General features: G+C 33.0%; 2 protein-coding genes across 4 annotated transcripts; both read right to left on the bottom strand.

Moving 5' to 3' along the window:
* Positions 1–1,704: 1,704 nt before the first annotated feature.
* LOC111638266 lies at positions 1,705–23,787 on the bottom strand. Of its 3 annotated transcripts, XM_023383941.1 has the most exons (4): positions 23,714–23,731; positions 23,549–23,645; positions 5,578–6,704; positions 1,705–3,492 (listed from the first exon to the last, which is right to left on the bottom strand). In XM_023383941.1, the coding sequence occupies exons 3-4, from the start codon at positions 6,691–6,693 to the stop codon at positions 3,310–3,312; spliced, it is 1,299 nt and encodes a 432-aa protein (XP_023239709.1). In that variant the 5' UTR covers positions 6,694–6,704; positions 23,549–23,645; positions 23,714–23,731; the 3' UTR covers positions 1,705–3,309. The 3 variants fall into 3 exon arrangements, with proteins under 3 accessions (XP_023239709.1, XP_023239708.1, XP_023239707.1); XM_023383940.1 differs by having other exon boundaries at positions 23,549–23,787; XM_023383939.1 differs by lacking the exons at positions 23,549–23,645; positions 23,714–23,731 and having other exon boundaries at positions 5,578–7,069.
* Positions 11,253–13,254, bottom strand: LOC111638264. The gene has a single exon (XM_023383938.1). The coding sequence runs from the start codon at positions 13,070–13,072 to the stop codon at positions 11,339–11,341; it is 1,734 nt and encodes a 577-aa protein (XP_023239706.1). The 5' UTR covers positions 13,073–13,254; the 3' UTR covers positions 11,253–11,338.
* Positions 23,788–25,051: the final 1,264 nt, after the last annotated feature.

Below are 25,051 nucleotides of genomic sequence, written 5' to 3'. Positions count from 1 at the left end.
ACATCAGCCGCCCTGTAGTTACGCAAGACTCCAGGTTTTCTGTCAATCAGATTATAGTGAGAATTAGCATATTTTCTGGATAAATTGATATATAATTATTAATATTACAGAATTGCAGTTTTGTACATAAACATAATTTTTTTTTTAAATTAAATAATTTTTATTTAAAATACATTAAATATTCCTTTTTTTACAAATTATCTTTCTATGAGTATTGTTCATTGTTTTTTGCTACTAGATTATTGCCTATCTTTCTATATGTATTGCATTAATACATATATAATATATGGTGGTGCACGAGTCAAGTAATTTTATAGAAACCTTAATGTTGTAGGAATATTTTTTGTAATAATACTTCATACATAATAGGTACAGAAAAAATATAAAAAATAAAATCTTACTTGAATGTTTAACCTTGTTTTTTTTTTAATATTTATCCACAGAAATTGACACTCTCCATTTACAAACAGTAAATGAATAAAATGTCAAGCATCGATTTGTGAAAAATCATATTAATAAAATAGTTTCGGCAATAATTCCATGTTATTCTTTTCTTTCCGATCTCTGGCTTTGATCTTCAGGTTGGTTTGCTTTTCATAATTGATTAAAGGTCTAAACATAACATGTTAACAAAATTAGTAATAGAAATCTCATTAACATACTAAAATTTAAAGTGATATATTTTTAAAAAATGATTTATTGGAGTTAAAATACAAAATAAAGCAACTTCTCTAGTACCTGGATCTTTGGGGGATATAAAATCCAATTGCAAAGAATTCAAACTCATTTAATAATGTATAGAAGATAGAATGTGTTGTTTAATTCAATTTGAAAGTGTTCTGAAATGATAAAGAACTCGTTTAAAATTAAATTTTACATTTATATTTTTCTATTCCTTTTAGTAATGGTGGATTCAAGTACATTCAAGTACAAGAGAAGTGCTTTTGTTTGGTGTTTTAGCCACTTATTCATGCTAATTCTTATTTTAATTTCTGATCATAACTTATTCTGTGTTGTTATTAGGAATCTTAATTACTATAATTAAAGTAGACGTTCAAATATATTTCTTTCCTGAGGCAGATTCATTGGAGGGTAACTTCGAAACGTTATTTTTTACATTTTCAGTGGCAAGTATGGTTTATCGGACCATTCGCCATGCGACCACTTGCACATGTTAATAAAAGGTACTTATAACCATTCAAATAATTTTAATTTTTGAATAATTACGGGTACAGTTAGTCCCTTTGCTTTTCTATAATTCCGCTCTGGTTTCTTGCATCACTTTCTACATGCCACAACATATTTTTACCATTTTTTCTTCTCATAAATTATGTAAGATGAGTTTGGAAGTTTACCAGATTTCGATTTCATCACCTACTTGATACAGTGACTGATACTAAATGGTAATTAGAGACAATCAATGTCGACAGTTATGTAACTCTTGCGTGTTGTAACATCCAGTTCTAGATTACAACCTTCAGTTTGAATCACTATTCTTGCATTATTACAAAATAAAAAACATATACAGTATATATATATATTCTCGTGTGATAAAGGTAATTTATTGCAAGGACGAAGTCATATATCCGGAATAAATCTAGTCTCCGATTCCGGTCAAGGCGTCTACTTATTTCTAAAAGAAGGTAGTTTATTTGTTTAACTACCTCGATAACAATTTATGTATTTTTAACGTATTACCCGCTCTTAAAAGTGGGTGCGGGTTATATACCGATTTAAATTGCAATTACCCACCCACATCTAGGGAACTGTCCATAATAGTAGGATGTGTTATACAAAGATTGTAACAAATTCCTGCCGGGTATACGCACAAAATACAGTGTTTATAATTCTATAAAATTATAATAAATCATATTTTATTTTTACAAAGTAAATTTATATTCAGGCACTTTTCTTTTATATCTATGATAAAGATCCAATCATTGGCACTTTTAAGATTATAATTTGTTTGTCTCTAGTGACTTTTTGATAAGTTAGAAGGTTAAAAGAAAGATTTTCAGATCAAAAATGGTTCTTCTTTTAATTAATAGAAAGAAAAGATGGAAATTAACTCGTTATTTTCCATGTTAGTACGAATTAAAATGGATTATAACTAATAGATGAGGTTGATAATTTATGTTGGAGGAATAAAAGTAATTTTTTTAATTAGTAAATTTTTAAAAATATCTTTTTTCTAATGTTCCTTTAAGGAACTTGTCGATCTTTATATATTGTAAACGTTGAAATTGGGTGACTGATACATAAATATATTTAATTATTGACGAAGGAATATTATATGTGACTATATATAAAAATAATGGACGGTTTTGTAGATGGGAATAATTCGATGTAATGCAGCAACGATCTTTTAGATATTTTATAAAACAATATAAAATGATGCTAAGTGAATACTTTAACAATATTCCTATAAAATTCTACTGTCTTTTCCTAATTTTAAAGACCTATAATCAGAAAATTTTAGTAAAAACTATGGTAAATATTTTCATGATTGTTTTAAAATAGAAGCAGGCAATTAATCTCGAAAATCTAAACAATTTAGAACAATTTTTTAAATATTTATTGGGTATTTTAAACAGTGTAAAGTTTCTTCTTATTGTTAATAAAGGAATTATAACTTGACAGGCATTACTTTCAATATAACCTACGTATTAATTTCTGTAATATTTAGGAATGTTTTCATACTTGTAAACAATTTCTGTGACTTAATTACGCTTATTGTAAAAAATGCTAATTCGCTTTTTATGATAAATTGTCTACATTTTTTTGAGATTTAAATACTATATTATGAATTTTCAATAAAGGGCGGCCCAAAAATCGGTTAACCATTTCAAGATATACCTTTATACTAATAAAAAGTCGTTCAAAATGAAGATCTCTACTTTCAATAAACATTTTTTAATTCCAAACTAGTGTTTAAATCGCTTTACTAATTATTATCGTCTTGGTTAACTGATTTTTGGACCACACCCGTATATAATATTTTCTTCCTCTATGTAGATTTACAGCTTATTGAACTTATCCTAAATGATGTCGGTTATTGTCGAGTCACTGAATTTACACAGTCAATCAGAGAATTAATGTGTTGTCGTGATGAAGAAATATTCAAAATATATTCTTCTTCTAGTAATTTCGAACTTTTCTGGATATTCAGGAACTAATTTGAGTTCTTTACCTAATTGTTAACTCACACTTGAGACTGGGTCAACAGTTTAGTGAACATTTATGACCTGTACACACGAACGAAGTCACTGTGTAGACATCTGGTAGTGGCACAACGTGGCACAACTTAATTTAAGCATTACGCCTCCTGAGATAGATTAACACTACGGCAACCACAAGTCCTACGAATATGACAAGAGTCAGAGCCATAATTCCCATGTAGAAAGCTCTCCTGCGCCTCTTTTGTAGTATCCGTTGCCTCACTAAAGAATCCCAACCTTCGATAGTCCACGGATAACTTTGTATATTCTCTAACTGCAAATTAAAATTTGGATATTAGAAATTATATAATTTGCATTAAAAAAAATAACATTGAAAATTGCTTTAATCCTTTGCCCTCTTACGCCATGTTTAATTACGGGTCACACGCTTAACTTGCACGTTCTACACGTCATAGGTCAAGAGTGCATTTAATTATGTCATCACTGCGTGTCACACAGAAAACGAGAAAAATTGCTAAATTTTGTATTATAAATTTAAATTATTTTAACAAATCTTATATTTGAATCACTCTTTTAATTCATTTCTCCTTTTTAAATGAGCATTTTTGGGTCTAACATGTGTACACGCATTTCTCGAAATTTACGACATTTAAACTGCGTAAACTTTATATTTCTAAGTATTTCACCAGTACGTAGGGTACTTAAACGCGTTTTAGTACTATAATCATGTTTAAGTCCTCCGAAGATTAATAAATGAGCCTTATGACAAACCGCATCGTTGAGCGTGACGTTCAATGGGGCGAAAAACTTCGCTTCGTCTATCGTAATTGAATTGACCTCAGTTGCTAAAGAAGTCAATTCGAGTAATTATAAAACGGAAGTTATGATTTTAAAAAATGGAGCAAAAATTAAATGTTAAATTGTTTTTTTAGATGATACCTTCGCCACTTTGCTACCATTGAAGCTATCTTTTACTGAAAGATTTTTCGAGTTTTCTAAGAAAATTCAAAGTTGTTCAGTGTATACAAGGAAGAAATTTAATTTAATGTATTATATTTTAAGTTTTTTTGCCTGTTGTTTTGGATTCGTTTGAGATTCAACTAACAAGTAAGAGGTATGAGAACATTAGAGATTAAAATCAGCAACAGAAAATATAACTGACGAAATGATATCTTAAAATCTTCTTTACTCATTGTTTTGGGTGAGGAGAACACTATTTCATCCCTTCTCACATCCGGAATATAAGATTTTTGAACGCATGGTTTGGCCCTCGAAGTCTTAACTAAGATAATGGCATAATTAAGGTGACGTTCGTGTCAAAACAATTTCTAAGATAAAATCTCAGAAAACAGGCGTTGGCGTGCATAAACAATCCAACTAAATCTTCCAAACACTACTAAAACGGAAGGATCTCGAAAAATTCGTCCGTAATCCCTCAGCGTCAGGAAAGAGAGCGGGTCTGAATACCCCAGGAAACAAAGGGATTTCTTTTTTTTTCCTCTCTTTCTCTCTGAAAAATAGTATACTTTGTTTTATTCACAATAGAATTTTTCACGTTATTAATTTTGAATAGAGATAGATGATCTCGTCAAGATGGTTGCGTACTCGCTCATATGTGGAAGATTATATTCTTTTCTGATTGAACTGCATTGTATGTTAGTTAAGGATATTCGGTTCGAATACACAACCTTGAACTTAATTACGGTCTTCTGTCACAATACTCCTTACTTGACTGAGCAAGATATCCTATTTTGTTTCTTCGCTACCTTCCTTAAATTTGGATAATATTGTCATCGAACCCTTCTTTCTGGGGCATTACAAGTGCATTTTCTAGAAGATCCGCTTTGAAATTATTTAAATTATATATATTTTCGATGTTAAACTATTGTTTATTGCATGTTTCCACAAGGTGTACGTGATTCTGCGTGCATTATTGTGCTCCGTGGAGCAGAGTATGCAAATGAAGCGCAGTATTGCGGTACATGGGAAAGCGTGCTATTTATTCTATCAAGTCTCCTAGCGCGTGGATATGCCCGCATTATTATGCAAATCCTTCAGCAAAAGATAGCTTCAGTAGTAAAATATATCCCTAGTATTTAAAAATGTATAATTTCCTGACGACCCGCGCTTTGCACATTTGAAAGAGGACCGAATGTGATTTTAATTCATAAATTACAAGAATTAATTAAATTTCGATACGCTCATACTCATCAATTCATCAGTTTTTCTCACGACCGTTTCCCTTAATAGAAAGTACGAAACCGGTCACGTGGCAGGCCATTTACCTCTGAACGCTTCTTAGTCACCTACTCTACTTTATACACATCGCTGATGTTCTCACTAATTTTTACCGAGTAGAATTCATATCGGAATTGCAGAATTTCGAAATTCGACTTACCGTTAAGGATTTTAAGGATTTCTCTGCCAAATTGGTCCTAGAATCGTCCGAAATTTCGGGCTTTTTAACGTCCTTATCCGCACTTTCCAAATCGGGCGTTTCTTTTTTAACGTCATCCTGTTTTTGCACATCGCCCGCAAATTTCACTTTCCTTCTTTGGCTGTAATATATAGAACTAGGGCTACCACACAAGCAGGGTCCGGACCAGAAATAGGGGTCTCCGTGCAGACGGTCGTACCTGTCCTTCTCTGCTAGGACGTCGTACCACCTGCCACAGGGACATCCTCTGGATTTGTAGGATCTGTCTTCTAAGACGGAACTGTCAGCCGATCCTTCCGGAGGGCATCTGATAACTTCCTCCCTTTCCAGAGGGGAGGACAGGACGTGGAAGCTGCGCCTGTTTCTGGTACGTTGTAAAGGGTCGCACGAAGGGCACAAATCGGCCGACAGGTCGGATGTCCATCCGTCGGGTTGAGTTCTATCTTCGAGAATGGCACGTATGTAGTAATCGTCGCAGGACCACTTGCCTCCCGGTTTTTGATACTTTTTGCACTTCCTGCAAGCGCGTACACCGGATCTCCTGTTGTACCTTCTCTTCCCCTTCTCCTTCAAAGGGGGGAGCTCGTTTTCGGACGGAACACTATCGGAAGTGGCTTGATCTCCTCTAGTTATCCCGCTGTCTTCCGAAGGGTTGGGAGGCGTCGAGGGTTTGGAACTGTTTTCTGTCGAAGGGGGTGTCTCTTCTTTAGTGCAGTCTGAGCGCGTGACTCCACTCATATCGTCTTCTGTCGTTGTGCTTTGGTTCTTGACTTCTGATTCCTGCTGACGACTACCGCCGTTCCGAAGGATGCCTCCACGTGACGTCGAAGGCTTCGGGGCAGTCGGAGGGGGTGTACCGCCTGCCATCTTGGAGGAAGTTAGAGCTGCTTCGTCTGGTGGTGTGGCGCTTGATCTACCGTCCGATTCGTAGATGGGGTTGATACGGTTGACGGAGTACGGATTAGTAGTCTCCGTGCGTCCGATGATTGGATCTCTGAGGTAGAAGGGCTCAAATGTTAGATCGGGTGGGGCTGTTGTTCTGTGTGTTTTCCAATGTCCCAAGAGTAGTTTCAACATGACAGTTATCACTGGAAAAGAAAAGAATTTTAAAAAATTCATGTTTACTCCTTTTCTTCACGTTAGTATAATGTAATGGGGATACAAATTCTTTATCAAAGTACTCTTTATTAATTATAGTATTCCTATATACACTATACATTCTAAACATCCCCGAAATTTTTATAATTATTCAACTTTACAAAACACTTCTCACTTTTTCCTACAAAATCAAAGTTATTATGCTACTGTCTCTTCGAGATTATATCCGCTGTACACTAAATATAGCCCTATTTTAAAAAAAAAATCAGGCAAATCATTTATTTCGTCTAAAATTAACCATTTTAACTTTTAAACACCTCTAAAAATACATATTTTAACAATTGCAAAGCGAAAACACGCGTATATCTCCTAATTTGCATATCGGTTCGACGAGTAAAACAGCGTAAAACTTTAAAATTTTTATATTATTGACAAAATAACCATTAAAGTTCGTTCATCCGGCGGACGATAAACCGGATTTTGCGTAAGTTATTTAAATTTATTTTAAGTGACCCTTCATTCACTCCATGGATGCTTCCCCTTATCTTCAATGAGCCATAAACAGGAAGCTTCCTCTTCGTTACGTAAACGAATGCTATCTGCTTTGTTGACATTGTCTGTTAGAGTAATTACGATGGTTTGCCACCGACCGTTATGCTACTACATTAACAAATCACGTGATACCCGTAAAGCTAGTATTTCCGGTCAGCGCTTTCTAGATTTCTTTCCAGTTTCTCAACTTTTTTCAAGCTTATATATTAGTTTAACACCTTAACCGAGTAGCCCATTTAGAAAGGGATACGTAGTCTTAATAGCTAAACTTTCTTTACTTTCTATGTGTAAACTAACCCAAAACGTGTTCATAAATCAAAATAACACGTAGATAAACACGTAAAAAAACTGCAATTCCTGCTTTTCCTATTAAGAAATGTGGACTTTTAAGTGGATCAGATTAATTTTTATAACTTAAAGTACCTTATAATTAATTATTATTTTACTATAAGAGAAAAAATTTAATTTGGAACGTAGTAAAAGAGTCAAAAGTTTACGACTTAAATTTGAATCCTGCTTTAGTTCTTCACTTCTTACGAGCCAAACCAGATACCAGACTCATAGAATTAAATTCATATACCTTATAGGAAGTAGAATATTTATCTTCCTAATTAATAAAGGTGGCAAAATCCTAAACGTAATGAAGATCATCACATAATTAAGATAAGTAACAAGAATCATAAGGAGATGCACGTTTGGATCTCGTCTACTCCCTTATAAAATCCAAAAGAAATCCATCAAAATCAATAGAAATGAGCTAAGAATCATCTTGGCTTTTCTCAATACTTAATTTTAATTAAGTGACCTCTACAATTAATTTTTCTTACCTTTTATAATGTAGAAAGGAAAAAAAATTTTCCATCGAACTCACCCCCAACATGAGCAACTTTCATCTAAGTATAATTGAAATTATTCGCAAGGTTTTTGTCAACATATCTTCTTCACTTTTCGGTTTCTCTAATCACGTGAATGAGGTCATGGTAATACGAGTCGAACCTGTCTGTTCACTCTTTCAAGGGTCGCAGGTCACGACCCGCGTAACTAATCATTATAAACTTACTATTTTATTAATAACTGGCATTACACGATCATTCTCTACGTGTTATTATCATATATTTGATGTTGCAAATATTTGAAACTCGATTTTAAATTAAGATCCTTCTACTCTTCTTCTCTTTCCATATTTTATGTCAAACCTCTTAACTTTTTAAGGGGTATATTTTTGGATTTTCAGGAATTATGTTAACAAATAGAACGTAATTTTAACTCATTTTAACCAAATTTTACATTCTAAAAGTGAAAATTGGGGTTTTTGTTGAAAGTTGAACATCTCTTACAAGAAACGAGTGGCTAAAATACACAATTTTCTATGTAATTAATGAAAAAAATTGAATTTTCCATCAAGTAGACTGTTTCTAAAACACGCGAAATCAAATTAAACTTTTTCTATGATTATAAAAAAAAATGCAATTACAACAACAATTGGTACGGAATTAAGATTATTTTATATTTTTATTCTCATTATCTTGGGAAAAAATCGATCGATATGAATTTTTAAAGAATCGGATCAGTGCCTTTCTTCAATACGAGGTCATTTAACAGCGCAATAAATGATTAATACCTTCGCAAACTATCCTTTTGGCACAATCCAGATACGAGAGACAAAGCAATCCTCGTGGCAGTTTGACCTTCCAAAATTCTCTTAAAAAAAGTAAATCTCTAGATACAGGAAATAAAAGAAAAAGGAACAACAGGAGTGAAGCGCAATTTCCTTCTGATAATTATAGTTTGCTACAAAATTTCCTTCAGTTATCTATTCCCTGAAGCATGGCAAAGATCAGAATATAGGTCGAAAGACTGATATTTTACGAAATATTTATATTTTTTTGTATGGAAAAGAGGAAAAATTTGAAAAGTAACAGAGCTTAACAAATAAAAAATTAAAAGAAAAATCGGTTAGACACGTTCAAAATCCATTATTTCAATTGTTGAACTTAAAGGGTCCCTTATGCGTGAATCGTGTTCAACTATGAATATTGTATAAGTAAATTATATATTCTTCTTCTTAATTATATATCTGACCGTGTAAATGCGTTTTTAATTATATATATGACTACGTAACCGTGATCTTTATGAGCTTAAATTGTCGAATATTTCACATTCTAGCTCATTCGTGAATGGAAGATTTCTCCTTCCTCTTGGTATTACAGACGAGTGCCAACATTTGAGTTTTAGTGGTTTGTAATTAAGGAATTTCTTAATTTTAAATCTGGAGATATTTATTTACGTAATTGGTATACAAACACAGAATTTATATATAAGATGATCAAAAAGTTACAGTGTACCTAAGTTGTATGATTCACAACGCGGGTACACCACCATCCTGAAGATGTATCTCGGGAAATTACGCATTCTTATAACTATAATCCCCATTTTCTAGTCACTAGCGAGGTTTAACATTACAGAACTTCATATTTTTGAGGCATAGTATACTAAGAAATTGCTAATCAACACCATTTACTCCATCTTTTCACTCGATGTTCCGGTTAGAGTATGGAGATTCCAGCTCACTCGTGAAAAAGAACAACTCGTACAATAAGGCACGCGTCTAAATTTGGTCCCTTTCGACCTAACAACAATAAGCGAGGAAGTTCCAGCTTCGAGCAATTCGTGAAAATCTCAATATTCCGTAACGTGAGAACTTTTCTATAATCATAAAAATCGGATCAGTGATTCATGCGAGGATAATTTAACATAAACGTGTGGTGAATAACCTTAACTCGATTAATTTTGCCTTTAAAAAATTTTAAATATCTTCATATAATTATAATATTCCGAGGTCGTCCACTCCGGTTATTGTTATCGCAGAAGAGCAAATTTATTACAGTGTCGACCTTGGATCGGTTATAGATTCTTTACAACTTATAAGATTCTTTATAAAAGATCGCCTTGAACATAATGAATTCTATTTCTAAAAATTGAATCAAATAATACGTTTTCCAGATAATATAAAGTACCCATATTATTGTCTAAATGATCAGCGATCTACTTCCTGCCACATGCCAAAGGCCTCCGGTCATTCTATATCATTACAAGACCATAAATTATACAGAACTTTAATGACGTTTACTGGGCCGTAATGAGGTCTATATCAATTAATTTACCTCCCAACTATAAATATAACGCAAATTACCAATTGTTAATTGCACTTACCTAGACCATTACCTTATTTTTATAACCATTGTGAGAGCAAAACAAAAATTTTCAAAGTAATTTGCGAGTATTCTAGGAGAGAACATGCCAAACTCGTCCTTGTTCCTCGAAGAATTTACCGATGATCCTTATAATTTACCATCAGTAACGTATCGTTCTGCGGGTTCTTCCATTGTAGTCATTAACCCAAAAGAGAGCTTTAATTGATAACTCGAATGCATCTAATTTAACTGGGAGCAGATTCACCATCTTACTTTTCTACCCACTCCCACTCGAATTCTTAATTTTATTCGATTAAAATTGAATAAAGATTACAACTTTTCAACCGATAATTATCTAAAGTAGTAATTTAACGTATTGTATATATACACGAGTACATTGTAACATATATATATTTATCAATACGTAATATAAACCTGTCAATCACCTTACTCTTGTACCATCTTCCAGTAATAATATAGTTTATCTTTCTTAAGTAAGTTTATAATTCGAATTTATTATTCAGATAAACCGATAGGAAGTGCCAAATGGTGAAGAGTAATAAATTGAGGCAACGCTGCCTCATTATACGAAATTAATAACGGGAATAAATATTGATGTAGTTTTACAATGAATAGAGTCAAACCTCGGTTTTCGAACAACTTAAATGTCGTTCGAAAACCGAGATTTCACAGGAAACGTTAATGTGAATTTAGCACTTTGATAAAAGTGAGGCATTTACTTCTTGTATTATAAATAGAAAATAAAACATACAAAATCACAATAAGAAATAGTAAAAATAAAAAAAGATTTAATTATACTAAATATGACTAAAATACAGATGTAAAATTTAAAAAATATGGCACATAAACATTTGTTGTTATTTAAAATCTTTTCTTCTTGCAAAGCAGTGTTTACAAACATGTATTAAATGCTCTTGACATAAAAAAGTTTCACATTTCAGGCATCGTTTACTCGTGTACCGATTTTTTTTTCTACCACACTCCTTGCATCTCTTTTTTTTTCTCGGAGTTGGGTTTTCCGTCGAAGTTTTGGGAGGGTCTTCCGGTTTGGACGGACGAATTTTTTCTGCGGCTATTCGAATGCTTGTGGGAAGTGAAAGCATTGATTTCCTCCTGTCGATCTGTTCGTACATCAACTCTAACCCCAACCTTTTTAAATATTCTCTTCTACTCGACACCTTCGAACAGTTTCCGTTCGATTGGTGAATGATCTGCGAGTTTATTCCGGCGATGTTTAACATGCAATAAAATATTATCATGGGCCATCTTCGGGTAGTCCGAGCGCAATTATACGTCCCGGTCATTTGATCGACCGTATCTACGCCCCCTTTCGTTATATTATAGAAGGTGATAATTTCGGGTTTTTGTAAAGAACCCGATTTTTGGTCGATAGAACCAGAATGGTGCATGGACGATAAGAGCAGCACGTTTTTATTCTTCTTGGGGACGTACGACACTAGAGTCGAATCTTCTCGAAAACCAAACATGCTGCTAGAAATTTTTCTTCCCGTTAAGTCCAAAAATATTTTGGGTATGACTCGATGGTGTTTTCGAATGGTACCCACGATCGTCAGCTTTTCCTTAAGTAGATCCATCGCCAATTTAAAACTGACAAACCGATTGTCCATGGTGATGTTTCTGCCCGATCCCGCTATGTATTTCGTCAACCGTTTCACCACTTCTTCGGGCGAATTGGAAACGGAATAAGGTCCCTCGGGTTGTTTCCCGCAATAAATTTCAAGGTTGTGAGTGTAGTACATCCGGGAATCGACCAACATAAAAATCTCGATGCCGTATTTGTTCGGTTTTCTCGGCATGTATCGAAGAAAGCGACACCTCCCCCTGAATCCTTCCAGCTTTTCGTCTATGGTGCAGAATTCGGATATACAATAGTTCTTGCGACAACTTTCTACGAAAGGGTCGATAATGTCCCTTACCGCTGCCAAGTTATCCGTTTGAAGTCTCTTATTCCTGGTTTTTTTATTGTCAAATCTGAGACACCCCAGTAGAAACATAAACCTTTTCGCCGACATGACGGTTCTCACCACCTCTAGACCCGTGCCGTCCGACGTCCAAATTTCAGCTGCGTTGCATCTGTTAAGTCTTTTACAACCGGTCAAATACATGATCCCTACTAACGCTTTAATTTCTATCAAATCCGTTAATTTGACGTCTCTTTCTCTCTTATAGTTTGGTTGGATTCTCTTGATTTGCTCGTTTGTGTACTTCACCACAATTCGTAAAATGTCCTCGCTTACGAATAAATTCCAACATTCCATAATGGACTTTGCCATTCTGGCCTCACCCACGGGACCGGGCAGATGCGTAGAGACTTTTCCTTTGTTTGGGCCGAGAGAGGGGGATAATTCGATCTTACTCCAGCGGGTCGCATCCCGTCCTACATAAAAAGGTTGGAGATCTTGTACTAAACTTTCTTCTTCCTCTTCCTCTTCCGAATCTTCCTCGTCTTCTTCCTTCGGTTCCCAATCTGTTTCCACTTCTTCCTCTTCGGAAGATGACTTGTCGTCGCATAAAACGGTCGCGACATCTGTCCAATCGAGTAAAAGCCTACTCGACGCCACGGCAGCCATAGTCGATCACCACGTGACAGGGACGCTATGACGTCAAATTAAACACTCCTGCTCCAAACTCGGGAATGTTTCAATAAACTGTAAAAGCCGAATGTATTAATATCGAGGCAATCTCTATAAATATTTTTTTTAGGTGAAAGGAATTAAAACATAAGTTGAGTCCTCATAGATCACTTTTAACACGTGATCGTCCTCTAACAAAGGAGGTGGAGGCGCCATTTTCAAAATTTGAGTTTCTCAAATTATTCAAATTTTCATAATCTTTCGCGTACTTCGTGTTTTGATGGAAGATGCAGTGTTAATGTTTCGCTTTCTTGCCTGTAAAGAAAGGTAAATTCATGTTTTATACTGTGTAAGGCTTTATCCTTGACTATAAATCTGATATATTTCATTCTGTTATGATTATTCGATCATGCATGATACATTACAATAATTGTTTAAATAGGCATTTCAATTCTTACTTTCGAGTCTTTAGTCCATGAAATCGTTTAATTAATTGTACTGTTAGGAATGAAATTTATTAGGAAATTGACTGCTTCAGTTCAGTATTAAAAAAAAAATATATATTGCTTAAGTGTGTACTTGCAAACATTATTTTAATCACAGAATGCATCGTCACTTCGATCTAAACTGTGGGGTGAATTCTATAAGTGAGTCATGGTGTTTCCTTCCCTCTTTGTCATCAAAATTGAAGCTGAAACTCTCTGTTTATAATGGCAATTGGCAAGCAATGTCAGTTCTATATTCTTCTCTTGCAGTCTCTGACAAAATTAAATAAAATCTTGATTTTTTAAGGAAATATTTCATTGACAGTGTACAGTAGATGAAGCGATTGTTCCTTTAATTGAAAATGAAACAAATTATTTTCTGTTTAAAATAAAAGGTTTGAAACTGTAGTCTAGGATAGTAACACTAGAAACCAGAAAAATAAAAATGCTGGGAGGAAAAGTGTCTAACAAGTAAGCTTAGGAGAAAATTAAATAATTGAAAATAACACCAAGCTATGCAACTTTTTCTCGTATGGAGTATTTGAAACGTCAGTCGTGGGTACGAGTCAGCTAACACATTGCAAAAAATGTGTTTTTTTAGAAGGTAGTTTACGTTATAACTGACAATTAGACTGGGTCACAGGGGAATGCTTTGGTATTAACGATGCACCTAGAAACACCAATACATTAGTGATTCCCTACTACTGCTTGAGTATTCGTGATTCGTGGCCTTTCTAAACCTTGGAAACAATCTCTTGGTTATTTTTTCTGGTTGAATTAGTTATTCGGTCAGTCACGGTTCACACTTTGCTAGAACTCATTATAATAGCATTAATAATATAATCTTTACTACATTTTATAATTATGTTAAGGAATTATATGCTATTTTGATGAGAACATAACTGTTTTAAATCATCTGATATAGGTGTTATTAAGTAATAAATTGCCAGTTGTCCCTCTTAATCTCTTACAGTGTGAAGGGTACGATTATAACCGTATTGAAACAGTTAAAAAATATATAATAGATTTATATAGAGAGATTACACTTATACATAAAATTATAGATTCGAGCTTAAAATTAAAAAAATTTCAAGCCTTTGTTAAATATTTAAACCCTTGTCTTGTCCAAATTTACTGTATAAGACAAGGTACAGGTTTCAGTCTACATTTTACAGTTTAAGGATTATTATAAGTTGTTAATTATTGATTCGAACTTTATTTGTAAGAAAGTAAATCTCATTAATTATAAGTTATATATATAATTAATAGGTGTTGAATCAGAGAAAGATTGTGAGAAAGTGTGCTAGAAAAGGACAGGAAGGTGTGGAGAAAGTTGCTGAATGGATGATTTGTAAGATTGTTGTCTCCTTTCACCCTTTTTGGATTATGAGGAATATTTTTGTATTATGAAACAATGTGATTTTTTAATGCTAAGACTGAATATAGTATTTCTGTTGTTATTGTTTTAAAAGTTTCGTCTACGTTATTATGCCAAAATACATTTTAAAGTACGAAATAGGAACATAAATTTAAAAAATAAAACGATGCGCATCGAGAGACGACTCAACGTCATTATTGTGTTAGGTGTTTTGATATCTACGTCACTCACACGTCAGAATGACGAAAACGGTACACGGGTCCTGTTTACGAACAATACTTCGCTAAAGATTCCACGTGCGTATTATTAATCTTTGGGTCTTATTTGTGATTTTCTGACACGTGATAAAACGAGAAAGAAAAGCCAACAGTAAAGCATTTAACTGTGTCAGGAACACTGCCACTAAAACACGTCTAAACGTAGGGTAAAAAAAAAAGTGCTTGGTTTTCTAATCGAATACTCCAGTTAATTTCTAAACACGTAACTGGTACCACGAGGGGAGCCAAGATTTGCGTGTTTGCGTGGCCCTTTTCAAGGTTGGCTACAATATATAGAAGGACATCGAACTGGTTCTGTTTCCCCGGCAATTCTTTAATATCGAGGTCAATATGGCGATTTTTTAATCTCATCCCGCATTTTAAAATTCGTAAACGTGTCCAAATTTCATTCCCTCACTCCCATCTTCTCTTTATAATGATAGTTAAATAGGACTTCTCGCGTGATAGAAAATAAACAGGAGTTTAACTCGTTATATAAGTGATAAAAAGACAAAGGAATTCGATATTTATCGTTAAACAATAAAGAAAAATAAATGATTTTTTTTTTTAGTTATGAATATTGCTCAACACTGGGGCGTATTCGTTACCTAATGAATTTATTCAATACACAATTCTTAAAAATAAAGTATAATTATCATTAAAATTATTATGTTATTATTATTATTATTAAAAATATTTTTTATACGTTAAAAAATCGCTGAACCATCGAAAATAACGTTTTGTAATTTGTGTAATTTCCGGTGACGTAATCTTTGCGGATTGCATCTAATTATTTTCTCGAAAGGAAGTTGTACACGGTTTGATTAATTATCTTTTGTTTGTTATCCGTTATATCACCGTAATCTGGTTAGAAATACGTTAATAGAAAGTACTTTACTGGTAAATAATTATTGAGTAACGGAAATGACAATACTGTACTCTTGTTTACTTATTTTTTTAAATATTTTTAGTATATTTTGCGTGCAGGAAATTATATATTTATCTATTTTACGTGCGTTTTTAAACCATAAACGATATTCGATGGACGATTTTACAGGAAATAATTTTTACAAAATACAATGTTATATATATGATCTACCGATTTATATCGGAGGTTGCTTTCGTAGAAACTCTTATAAAACGAATTCCGTACAACCCGGATACGGTAAATAATAATTTTATTCTCGCTGACTGCCAAACGTGTCGAAGTGGTTTGTTGTTTTGAATACGTAACAAAATATCAGAATTTTTAGTTGTAACTCATTAGCAAAGATGATAAAATTTAGAAGCTTTTTAATTATACCATTTTGGGCTTGTATTATTCAAATCTTGGTTAAAATAGGTTACTAAATGGCTGTATTCACCAGCTATTCACTACTGTAATAATTATTTTATAATCTATGAATTAATTATATACAATATACTAGTATACTAGTTATTTATTGAATATACAGCTCTTAAAAGGAATTAATTGTAAGGTATGTGCAATAAAAATAACTTGAATTTTTTCACTTAACTGTTTATAAAATTATAGTTAGACTTCGTAGAAGTTAAATGAATCATTTTTGAATAATTTGGACCTATTCCAGCGTAACAGCACGGGAGCAGACATAGTTAATTTCTACGAAGTCACACCGGCATCAAGAAAAAAAAGATTAATTGAGTCAACGAGAAGGAAATATGGAGAAATTATGACAAGTTCATACTTAGTAGAGAAGATGTGTGGAATTTAATAAATCGAAAATCTTTTAGATGATAACCTTGACCCAGAAAAACTTGTTATTCTAGACGACATCTTAAAGATTCTCGTCCAGGAAAAAAAAAATATTTGATCGAGTATCTCGTAAAACATTTTTCTTAACGAGCGAGTTACGTTCGTGAGAGAAACGTAAACAGGAAGAAACGGTTAATAAATAAACAAAATGATTAAAATATGCGGGAAAAGTTTTTAAGGTGCGGTATATCGTCACAAATATTTTAACTTTACAGGTAAAATACGCACGAGTTACTTATTAGAATTGTCCTACTTATCCAAAAATGATATTCGCTAATGAAAACAACAGGCCATATCTCTACTTCTAAATGACTTAAGACGGTTAGGTGGACACAAAATTAGGCAACAGAAAATCGTCTATAACGCAAGAGAACATAACATTGTGCGCTATAAAATCACCTACAGTATGAGGACACGACAATAGGTGACGAGTCATTATCTACAATGCAAGTTTTATGTTATCCTGTGAAGAAGACACAAAGAAATAATAACAATAAATGACTTTAGAAGCATCTACAAACAGAAGACGAAGCAACTCGTCGCCCGTAATAGTGACTTCTATAACGTAATTTCATCTGGGACACTAATAAAAAACTTGGCGAATCTGACAAACGAATAAAGAAGCAAAGTTATCCAACAATAGTCACCTATTGTTCTACTATTCGTGTCCATTGTGGAGCGTTACGAAAACGAAACTGAATTTATGTTACGGATTTTCTCTCACGAACGATAACATAAACTCGTCAAAGTTTTTACGGTCCTAGATCGATATCGGTTACGGACAAAAGATATATTCTTATATAGTGTCCGTAACGAGCAATAACCCAAGGATATAGGGCAAAACAATGGCCGCCTCGTCACGAACAATGTAACAAAACTCGATTTTAACCACGTGCGCTTTTTTCTATAATGTTCTGATTTATAAAATACTGTTATCTATCAGATCGTAACTTTCGAGAATTTTGATTTGTAAGATGATTATAGTCATTATTTTCCTACCGTTCCTATATAATTCGAGTGTTTTAACCGATTCCCCCATTTGTGTGGGATGGTAGAATTTGTTTAAACCTGAAATCTACCACTTATTGTGATTTATGATCACTTCGATAAGGTGTTTTTCTTAAAGAATATTGACTTATTTGTAAGAAGTGGTTATGCCCCGGAGCAACTTTTCCAGAAATCTATGTAATAAATATGTTAATGGATCGACTGGACGCACCCAAAAAATCAACTTTCAGGTGGTTTGTTAACGTGTCGCGTTGAAAGTCTTGATAGAAAAGTTGTTTGTGTGAAAAGTCAGGTCCTCTTTTCATAAATGAGAAATCTTTCAACTTAATTAAACTTCCTTTTAAGACCAAAACAGCATTTTTTCACGTCTCCTTCCTAAAATATATCTCTTGAATTTCTTTAATTTTTCAGGAGAAAAGGAAGATTTTAGTACTTTTATTTACCAGTTAAAATTTTATATCTGAAGGGACTTTTAAGAATAAGGAAAAATGTTTATTAATTAAAGCAATTCTCTTAAAAATTTAAATTATTTCCTATTACAATTAGAATTTTTACAAATGTCTTGAAAATTAACTGGTAAAATTTCATCAGCTGTTTTAAAAGTTGTAAATTTCATCAGCTGTTTTAAAAGTTGTAAATTTCATCAGCTGTTTTAAAAGTTGTAAATTTCATCAGCTGTTTTAGTTATGTTAACCTTCAATTTTAGGGATTTTTTAAATTTAATTTTTACATTCGTAATTTATTCGTTACATTCAGAAGAATAATTTTACAGGTGGAATTCCCCTATATAATTTTTGTATGTTATAAACGTTGGTGTCATACAAGAAACAATTAATTTTCTTGTAACCTATATGTTTATTATACAATGTCTATTTGTGCTTCTACAAAGCCCACGTTTATAAATATTTTTCGATTTTAATTGTGGAAAGTAGAGCACGTGTCAAATTTACAACAGGGAGAACCCCGTCGAGTGGTCGTTATCTCTCCTATCGACCTTAAAAAAGACCTTTTCTCTGCGCTAACTGTTTGCTTACGATTTATATTCAACAAGTACTTTACTTTGTGAAAATCCTAAAATCTCAAATTTGATTGTCTGAAGCACTTTCTAATTGCAAAGACTTTTATTGTAGATATGCTAAGAATAATCTTTCTTGCACTCGTATTCGAAGTTTTATTGCACAATATCTGTGTTTCTAAAGATTTATATTTAAATATATATATTTTGACTCGTGGTTATGGAAATTAGAGCACGTATCTGAGGATTGTTGCAACGAGGAGACTCTCACAATGTGCCATTATCTGTCCTATCGATCTTAAAAAATATTGTAAAAAGACATTGTCTGAATGCTTATTATTCTCTTATAATTTATATTCTGTGTACTGTGTACTTTTTGAAAATATGAAAATGTCAAATTAAAAATTGCCTGAAGGGACCATTTAATTGCAAGGACTTCTACATTTTTTTTTGGATTTTTATGTGTAGCTGTCAAGAATAGTCTCAGACAAAATAATTTGCGAAAGGATTTGGCCTTTATATCTGCAATTAAAAAGGTTATAAAGAGGAAAATTGTGGTAAATACGTGTTTAAAATCATTTAATCTCTATAAAGTAGCGATTATTTTTATGGATTTTTTTTTTTAAAGATAAAATTTCTACAAAGGAAAATTTACCTAAATTATAAGGATTAAGTCATTCCCAATAGAAGTTTTAACCTCCAAAGCTTGAAGACTAAGATTAATGTATGATTTCCCTTCCTGTCACAATTTAGGGGAGGTTCTAATCAATGTTAATGTATCTTTCTTCTTGATTTCAACATTAAAATCTCTCAGTTTAGTCTCTCGAACGACCCCGAGGACCTTCAGAAATGATGGCATTAAAGAATCTAAAAGTAATCCGGATTTTCGAGTGTTGTCGAGATGACAGGGTCATCCGGTGTTTTGTATTCTTAACAATGCTATTATTCATGGAAAAAATCATAATTAAGATATTATTTATAAGTATAACCTCGAAAAAAATACTACCTTTGGGCGAATTTTTTTATATAACGAAGCATTCCCGTTTATAAGAATCTGTTCTAATTTACAAAAATCTCCCTTATGCTGCTGCAGTAGGTAAACATTGAAAGTTGTTTTTCGGTCAATCGAGGTTGCGAAATAGCCGATTATCCAGTTTTTATTCTTTTCGAAAGTGACAAAACTATTTGTTCTATTTAGGACCGGTTTATCGATAACGGATTTTTCGCCTACTTTCACACATTGTGTAATTTCCAGTGTCTAGACCCCGTAATAACGTCGTTTTGCAAAGTTAGCCACTGGCTAATTTTGCAAAACGACGTTATTACGGGATATAGACACTGGAAATTACGCAACGTACACCATACAAAAATACAGAGAAAAATCTTTCTAATTTTTGGTAATTTTTCGAGTACAGGTGCAGATATTTCCTACGATGGGGTTCCACTCTTCGATGTGTATTACAACACAAAACAGGAAAAGACTGATAACCCCATAAATTTGGTAGCTTTCCAAATAGACGACGTGCAGATGTTTCCTGGTTCCTATGGCCAAAGATAAGATAAACGACTGGAAGGTCGTCTCTGATAAACACTGAAAGAATTTCTTATAAAGGGCTTTCTACTCCATTTATAATAATAATTCTTTTACTAAATTATGTTTTCGTGGATTTAATTTATTATTTGGAAGAAAAAAAAACCGGATTATAAAAATTAAAATAGTTTCTAGGGTCGTGAACCGGCTGAAAAATCCTGTTAATGTTTACATTGATGCATAGATTAATGATGATTAAATTGTAGTGGTGAAGTGGTTCTTGAATCAATGAATTAACATTTGATTTATTAAATTATTTATAACACACTTTTATAAGTCATAAATCACTTATAGAATTTTAATATTCTTTCTGGTCCTGTTATAAAACTGTGTTACTTTCAAATGAATTAAGTTCATGTATAATTTATATATTTGTCTAAACTAATTGCTTTAATACGTTGTTTCATTTGAAATTAGGTACAAGAAGGTCAAACTTAATATGTATATATAGTCGACCCCCCTATAACACTGTTGATTATTCCGTTTTATATGAATTCCATGTTGTACGAGTCACTTAGATGCTACAAATACGTGAACCGGGCACAGCCCGGCACACGTATTTGTAAAATCTAAGTGACTCATACAACACGGAATTCATATAAAATGGAATTATCAACAGTGTTATAGGGGGGTCGACTGTATTTAATATTTTTTTAACTATTTCAATAAATAATTAAGTAAGTAATTATTATGTTAAAACAATTAATTACTTTTAGGATCAAAATATCACTCGGTTAACTTAAATTAATTGCTTAATTAATTAAAATAAGTAACACGTTGTTTTAATTTAATCGATTTAACTACGAACCACGTGGCTTTAAGCTGGAATTGATTATTTTTTTTATTTAAATGTGATCAATTACGTTTCGATTGTTACGTAATAACGCTATAGTTAATCACGTTTAACAGTTAAAAGTTAAATGCGATTAGTTACAGAATTAATGCTGTAATTGATTATAATTAACATCTTTAAAGCCTTTACAAAATTACATAAGAATTTTTCGTTTCTTTTTACAGAATTCAAATTAATTAAATGCCTTTACAGGATCAAAGCGTAACAATTCAATTTAAAAATGTATTAAATAGTAATTTAATAACATTTATAAGCGAATTAGTTAGGGATGACTCGTAATTCGAAATGTGTCATGTTCCGTCACAGTTAAAGTATTGGATCACTTTCGCATAGATGAAGACAAATAAAAAAATATGAAGGCAACAGGGTTACGTGATTGAGGACGTTTCGCCTGCAGTCACGTTAAACAACCAGTTTGTTTCGAAAAACAAAGGTTGAAACAACGGAACAGTTTTGTAAAGATGCCAGATGTGTCTGCTAAAGAATCCGGTCATTAGTTGTCTGCCAGGAACGATCGTGTCGACTTTTAACCCCCGACAACTTAATTGTTGTTCGCTTCGTTATAACGATGTCGTAAACAAACTGTGTCGACTCTCGAAGTTACGCTTTCGTGATTAACGTGTTGGCCAGAGAGGTTGGTAGATCGACACTGTTACAGTGTCGTGCGCGTAACCATTCAAAGTACAGAAAAAAAATCGCATTTCTGTACATCCAGGGAGGTTTTGGTGAGGTATTCTTCGCCAATTTTCTGTTGAAAATACACTAGTCCTGTATATTTGATAGTATGTTCACTCTTCTCTTAACGAATGTCGTGTACTAATTAGTACGAGCAGACCTAACACTTTTGTAGGGATTGAATTTGGATCCCTACAAAAATGTTTAAAAGTCTAACTAAACCACTGTTTTAGGGGTGTCAGCACCTTACAACTATACAGCAATAACCTCTAGTATGTTGCAGCATTAAAACTAAGGATCTACATCCATCTTTATGGTACTTCCTTAAATTTTAAATGTGGTTTTATCTATTAAACTGGCGTTATCTATCAAAATTGAGCTTTCGATCCGAACATGATTACGTTGCTTATACAGACGGAGCATGACTTCACGGACGAATAAACCTCTTATACACGAAGTAAACCGAGCGTGAAATGTTTTTTATACGTAATAATTGCGCTGTTATTGTTATATAAAAAATAAATACCGATAAAAGTAATAAAGGACGTATTAAGAAATTCGAAAATCGAACTCTTTAAATCCCTCGTTTGTTTTTTTTTTTATAATTTTCCTGGTTGTGTTTTTAAATCGGTGACAAGTAGTATAACGGGATGCTAAGATTAGTTTTCGAGTGAACTTGTACGAAACTTTAATGAAAATTTTGGTCAAGGTTGGACGAGTTATTTATATATAAAGGAAAATGTGCCCTTCACGTGCGATTTTGTGATGGGTGTTAACTGGAGGTTCAAATATCGTAATTACGGCATTTCTTCGTGTCTGCCGCATTAAACGAACGGGGGGATAAACTTCGACCTTTGTACAAGTGTATTTTTATCCACAAAAATTGCGCTTTTAATCTTCGCTTTTATTCTAGTAAAACCATTTTTATCTACGAACGAAATTTTCCATAAAAAGTACATTTTTAATCGTGAAAAATGGGCTTTGATCTTTGCAAAAATGCATTTTTTTATTCAAGAAAATCATTTTGATCCGTAAAATAAAGCGCTCGAAATATGCCGACGTCAATTAAAATCCGTTTTGATACGTGCAAAAATATAATTTTATGCACGAAAATTATTTTTCTACTCGCAAAAATACTTTTTTTTTCGTAAAGATAGGTTTTGGCTTAAATAAAAATACATTTTTACCCATAAAAAGTGAATATTTGCTTTCGAAAACCAACTAAAAGTTGTATTTGAGTCTCTCCCTTCTATGATATCATTTATGCAAACTTATAAACAATCAAATGGGCCGATTTTTATACTAGACTCGTATCAGTGTTACCATCGATCAAGATCCTAAAGTATTAACCTAGATTAGATAATATTATCACTTACGAAGTATCAAATTCTACAAAACGCCATTCTCTACTTTCGCTATCATTCATAAGGTACTTACGTGTTAAAACTGATAGGGTGGTTTCGCCTTGTTAATCGCAGCATGTTCCGTTCGCCAGTTGCACTGGTCAGCCTCCAATCGTTGCTTATACCCCTTCCTGCAAATTTCCGGTTGTAAGTGACGTGACAAACAGATTTTTGCACCGGACGGTTAATAGAGACTTACACGAACTGCGAGGACGTTCGTTGGTACCTATCTTTCCCTAAGGGCTGCGGAAAACTGGAGCACCTTGATAACCTTAAAGTTTTACCTGATAGGCTCCGTCTGCCTAATCACCACACCCTTGCACCGCTTGGCATGACCACACCTGTTCAATCGCTTCTATCAACAGATAAAAAGGAAAATTATGTATATAAATCACTGATATCCTTTTACTTTGCTCCGAATTAATGAAGAGTACCCCCGAGAATCTCTTGGTGTAACAATTAATTATGAAGTTTTATGTGCCACCCCGCTGAGCTTTGTATAGTTTGCTGGATCCTTGAGCTTAATCCTGTTAAATTTTTTTTTTTATAATTTATACTTTATGGCCGAGCTTCCTCATTGGGCACCATTTCTAAGAAATTAACAATACCAACTCGGATAATTTATCCTTTTTATTTTTATTATTTTAAAAGTGTTCGAAAATGGCGGACAGTTTTTCCATTATAAGGGTAACTAAAGGTGATTAATGTATACAACTGGGTGGGTTAGATATTGTTTTAAACCAAGTTAACCGGGGTCGAGCCGATATTTAAATTATAAAATCGTGATCTAGAACAACTCTAGGAATTTTACAATGTTTAATCCATTTTCGTATCTTTATTATTGAAATTGCAAAAATTGACCCTCAAAATTTTTACATTTTTTAAATTCGGGGACCTTGAAACGTCGAGAAATGCAAAAAATTCGGTTTTTTTTTTCTGTTTGTACGGATGTAGTGTTTGTGGAGGGGCACGATTCTGTTCGCTCTGTTTGAAGCTTAATAACACCTGTGCTTTTTGTCGAAATTTTCTGAAATTTTACGGGGAGATTTCTGTGTTAGAGGGGTCGATGGTATTAAATTTTGGAGGTTAAAGATCGAGAGGTTGGGGATTTAGAGGGAGTACGCGTGTCGTATCTCAAGAGGATCGGACTTAATGAAGATTTTTCTTTAATCATAAAATTTCAATTTAACAAAATTTGACCTAATATTTACAGTTAAGGATCGTTTAAAATAAATTCTCCCTCATTTATTTTTAATAAAATTGAGGAATTTTCCTGAACGATAAACATTACTCGCACGAACGAACGAACCGAAACAAAAAAAAAAGAATTTTCTTGGTTAACGAATACCCACGTTAAATGATCTAAATCGTTATTAAATTGTAATTTTAAAAGAAAATTTCAAATCATTTACTATAATTGACAACAATATAATTGAAGAATAATTTTTTTTTATTAATTTGCATATTTAAAAAGAAAATTTTAATATAAAAAATTACGAAAATTGCTCGTGTTTTTCTTCATTGATTACGCTCTAAA

The sequence above is a fragment of the Centruroides sculpturatus genome, unplaced genomic scaffold, assembly GCF_000671375.1.
Source record: "Centruroides sculpturatus isolate CEXI.00-Female unplaced genomic scaffold, Cexi_2.0 scaffold1055, whole genome shotgun sequence".
Taxonomy (NCBI): domain Eukaryota; kingdom Metazoa; phylum Arthropoda; class Arachnida; order Scorpiones; family Buthidae; genus Centruroides; species Centruroides sculpturatus.
The sequence above is the reverse complement of the archived record's forward strand: the minus strand, read 5'-3'. Positions and strand labels throughout refer to the sequence as shown.